The sequence below is a fragment of the Oratosquilla oratoria genome, chromosome 18 (assembly GCF_046742065.1).
Source record: "Oratosquilla oratoria isolate Oo_2021 chromosome 18, ASM4674206v1, whole genome shotgun sequence".
Lineage (NCBI taxonomy): Eukaryota > Metazoa > Arthropoda > Malacostraca > Stomatopoda > Squillidae > Oratosquilla > Oratosquilla oratoria.
Window position 1 is genome coordinate 53,519,864 of NC_134794.1, and position 5,000 is coordinate 53,524,863.

Sequence of the window (5,000 nt, forward strand, 5' to 3'; positions counted from 1 at the left end):
ACTAACTTTCTTGATGACTTTTCAGGCGTTCAATACCTGGACGACTGTCCGCTGGAGCCACATATCCCGATCTACCTGCTCGTCGGGGGATGTTTCGGAACTCTCAAACTTCTGATGCTAACGTGTCAACAGGTGATTTTTGACGGGCGATGCTGATATATCAGAAATATGCAAATATAACTTTCTTAGTCGTTATATTAATCAAAATTTGTATACAAAAAATTTTGCCTTAATAATAGGACTAATTAAAAAAAAAAAGCATACTTTACAACGAAAGTTTTACGAGTATTTGTAGTTTTTATATAGTATATGACAGGTTAGTGTACTAATATGGTATGTGTTTAGTGAATGCCATATTAGTGTAATTGAATTTCCGGCTGGCCGTCCATTTGTCACTAACAACCACATGGCATAATGTCCCTTAATTCCTGAACCTAAGCAACCACTAACACCACAACCTCCACCACTAACACCGCAACCTACACCACAAGGGGGATACAGACAAGGTCATCATACTAAGACAACAGGGCAGCACTCGAGTACATACATACATACATATTCCAAGGCTTTTTCCCCCTTACCAGGGAGGTAGCCAAAAAGGAAAAGGCATAAAATCATTCCCACCCATTCCATCCCTGAATACACTCCACACCCCTCCACCCTCCCTCCCATCTTAGCAACTCCTGGATGACGGGTCATCCCTGCACCTTGTCCACTGCCCTGGGTCAGAAGCAGTGTCGCAAGACACAGCAAGGCCGCTTCATTAAATCGGCGACCCCCCCCCTCTCCGTCCCCTATTGCATAAAAGGAGAAGACGGGGAGAAATCCCTTCGTGCTGCGTCAAATTTTGCTCACACATACTACCTCACCCCCCATCCCCCTGCCCATTCCACCTCATGCAATCACAACATCATCCATATACAACCATTCTCCATTCACCCCTGTCTTCTGTCCTCTCCCGTCCTTCCTCAACAGACATTCCCCTCTTCCCCAAAGCCCCCTTCACCCCATCCATCCACCTCATCCTAGGACGTCCCCTAATGTTCACTTCCTCCACATCTGCCTTCCATACTTAAATTGGACAAATTTAGATTTGAGAAGGAAATAGGCAAGAACTGATTTACCAATAAAGTTGTTAACGAATGGAATAGACTTAGTAATCATTTAGTGAGTACTGAAACTATAGGTTGTTTTAAGAAAAAGGTTAGACAGCTTTATGGATGGGGATGATAGGTGGTAATGGGCATGGAACTGCCTAGTGTAGGCCTTATGGTCTCTTGCCGTCTCCTTCATTCTTATGTTCTTATGTAACACAACCTACATCACTAGAACCACAACCTCCACCACTAACGCCACAACCTCCTACACAAGAACCACAACCTCCACCACTAACACCCACAACATCCACCACTAACACCACAACCTCTACCACTAACACCACAACCTCTACCACTAACACCACAACCTCCACCACTAACACCACAACCTCCTCCACTAACACCACAACCTCCACCACTAACACCCACAACCTCCTTCACTAACACCACAACCTCCACCACTAACACCCAAAACCTCCACCACTAACACCTACAACCTCCACCACTAACACCACAACCTCCACCACTAACACCCACAACCTCCACCACTAACACCCACAACCTCCTCCACTAACACCACAACCTCTACCACTAACACCAAAATATCCGCCACTAACACCACAACCTCCACCACTAATACCACAACCTCCACCACTAACACCCACAACCTCCACCACTAACACCACAACCTCTACCACTAACACCACAACCTCCACCACTAACACCCACAACCCCTCATCACTAACACCAAAGCCTCCACTACTAACACCACAACCTCCACCACTAACACCACAACCTCCACCACTAACACCAAAACCTCCACCACTAACACCACAACCTCCACCACTAACACCCACAACCTCCACCACTAACACCACAACATCCCCCACTAGAACCACAACCTCCACCACTAACACCACGACCTTCACCACTAACACCACAACCTCCACCACTAACACCACAACCTTCCACCACTAACAACCCCAACCTCTTGCCTTAGGTGCGGTCCAGGCGCTACGAGAGGATCGACGACGCCTTCGCCGAGGACGGCCTCGAAGAGATCTTCTCCTCGACCTCGTACAGAGCCACGGACGTGGCGCTGACGATCTTCCTGTTCCTGTGGTTCGGCATGGGCAACTATTGGGTCTACAGCATTTATCTGCCAAACTTTGAATCGACATTGTATAATCCGGATGACTGGTGAGTGGCGGGGAGTTGGAGAAGGAGAGGAGGCACATTATGCTGGAAAATGAATAAATAAATTAATAAATAAATAAATGAATAAATGAATTGATGAATAAATGAATAGAATTTTTTGTAAAAAAGAATAGGAATTATAAAAATTAAAGTTAACAAATAAAAGAATGAAATAATAGATAAGTTATTAAATAAGTAAATATATAGGTGATCAAATTAATCAATCAATAAATATATGAATAAATAGCTAAACAAATGAATAAATAAATACATAGACAAAGAGATCAATGTATAAATGAATAGATAAATAATTAGATCAATAAAAGACTGAGAATTTTTCCCCTTATACGTATATGGTAGCTATAATATTCGGATGAATAATGGAATAGCAGTATAGATGTAAGTCAAAATGTAACAGATCAGGTGATAGAAAAATAAAATATATAAAACGTGCCATCCGCTTGAAGACTGTAGATAACCTAAGCCATGACAACAAAATAAGTCTTGTGGTGGTAACGTCTATGGTATTAAGGTCATTTTTGCCCTATCAAGAAACGTTCACTTTTTCTCTCCTTGCAGGTGCTCCAAGCCATTGTACCTCTTCGCATTAGCGCAGATCTTCTTCGTCTACGCTCTCGGGTCACTTACCTTCCTCCTCGTCTTTTGCCTCGCTTGTTGCCAAAAATGCGTCAGTCTCTTCGGCGACAGCTAATAAGGGAGAACGAGAGTTCCCTCGAGTTCAAGATAACGGCCAACGTCGCCCGGCGACATGACGTCACTGAAGAGAAGACATTTCAAATTAACAAATATAGAATCGTGATCCCAGAAAGACTGGAACAGAAATGTTTACCACGAAGTAGATGGTAAATTTTCTACTGAAATGATTTCAGTAGAGTAGACCTGAAGATGTTTTGGTTGAGCTGCAACAAGGACCAATTAAAAACTTATTTGATAAGTATTGGGAATTGTAGTTCTTTTAAGATCAGCTTGAGCACTAATACTTTTGAAGCCTTCCCTAAGGTTTTTTAAAGAGAAAACAAATATGGACGAAATAACGCCCCTGTTAAATAAAGTGATGACGTGATATGACTGCAGTGATACTCAATAGAATCAGCACATTTCATTAATGATTCGTTGAAGAAATTGTGTGTAGCTAGAGAACATAATCATGAATGAAATTCCGTTAGACTCAATTCTGTATTATCAGTCGTTATTATGTGTGACTTGAAATATGTAATACAGATGTATGGCAGAACTCAGCAACCGATATAGTGAAATACAATAGTGATAGGATATATTTTTTCCAAATGAAAATAAAAATACGAGACAGAAACAAGAACATGAACAAGCATATAGAAATAAAAAAAATATAAGTCACACTTCCCAGTAGTTGGAAAATGATAGTCACTATGACAACAATGAAAAATAACCTATCATAGATCAATGTTATTTTTATGTAGCTGCAAAGGACTTTTCTAGGGTGTGACATGTACGATAACTTTTGAAATGCTATTTTGCACAAAAAAACGACGACTCATTTTCAGAAAAATTAGCAGACTAGAAATCAAAAACTACTTTAGAAAAATATGTATACTACAATGTTTTTCCAATGTTTTCACAGTTACTATTATTATCATCATTATTCTTTTTCTTTTTCTGTATGTATGTGCTACGAATCTGAAATGACAGCGCGCAAAATGTAACGTCTATACGTTACTGATACAATGGACCAAATTTATCTATACTCAAGTGTCGTATTTGTTGTACAACATTAAGGGGAAAAATCACAACAAGTCTTCGCTTAGAAAAAAAATACGTTGATTAGCACCTCGCTAGAAGCTTTGTTTAACATCAGATAGGAAAGTTTTTGTGTATGAAACACATACGACAGTTTCTCCCGCTTGCACGCCAGACTCCAGAAAGAAAAAAGGAAAACAGAGCTGGAATACAAATATCTAATTGTATAGTCCAGCATGTATTCATTTACTACTGCTCACGATGAAGCAGACCTAAGGAAGCCTTATGAATCGAATACATTTCAACAAGACATTATATCAAGGCAGCAAAAGGTTTCTGAACCTACACCGGGTTTCTGAACCTACGCTTCGACCTCTCTGTTTCACTCCATCCCCCGTCAGGGCGATTTAAATCCTTTTCTTTACACAAACCACGAGATGTATTTGTCTCTCTGATATACGTCATCGCTAGAATTCTAAAACTAGTCACATCTCTAGTTTTGTACATTTGTATTCACCTGGGGTGATGGTATGCCTTACTTAGGCAAAACTAGTGAAAACTCATATTTTGCTCTAGAACAGGATTCCTGATATACAATATGTAGGATTGTAGAACATAAGATATTTTTCATTTATATCGGATAAATGCGTGAAGTTGGAAGGGCAATACTTCCTCTTCCCAAGTCAGTAAAATGGACACAAATATCTTATTCACTGAATAGATAAAAACTTACGTGTTTTGAGTCACATAACTCCCACAATGCATGAAACAAATCATCATAAATTATATATCTCGGATCGCGTTTACTATTTCCGTGTTGGGTCGCAGGTTTAGGCAATTAGGATGAATATTCTATAGTTTTTTAATTCCGTCTATGGTAAAGGAGATAGGAGCGAGATGAGAAACTGAGGCCTTTTGTTGAATACGACTGGAAAACCCGATTCGCTATTCATATCTACATCCTACCCT

At 40.3% G+C, this 5,000-nt stretch overlaps 1 protein-coding gene across 1 annotated transcript in view; it reads left to right on the plus strand.

The window, feature by feature from the left end:
* The window catches only part of LOC143034932 (transmembrane protein 272-like), a 23,292-nt gene extending 18,308 nt beyond the window's left edge, over nucleotides 1-4,984 (plus strand). The window contains exons 3-5 of the mRNA XM_076201283.1: nucleotides 26-132; nucleotides 2,098-2,297; nucleotides 2,874-4,984. Of these exons, the coding sequence (XP_076057398.1) occupies nucleotides 26-132; nucleotides 2,098-2,297; nucleotides 2,874-3,006 (440 nt within the window). The 3' untranslated portion in view covers nucleotides 3,007-4,984. The remainder of the gene's footprint in view (nucleotides 1-25; nucleotides 133-2,097; nucleotides 2,298-2,873) is intronic.
* Nucleotides 4,985-5,000: the final 16 nt, after the last annotated feature.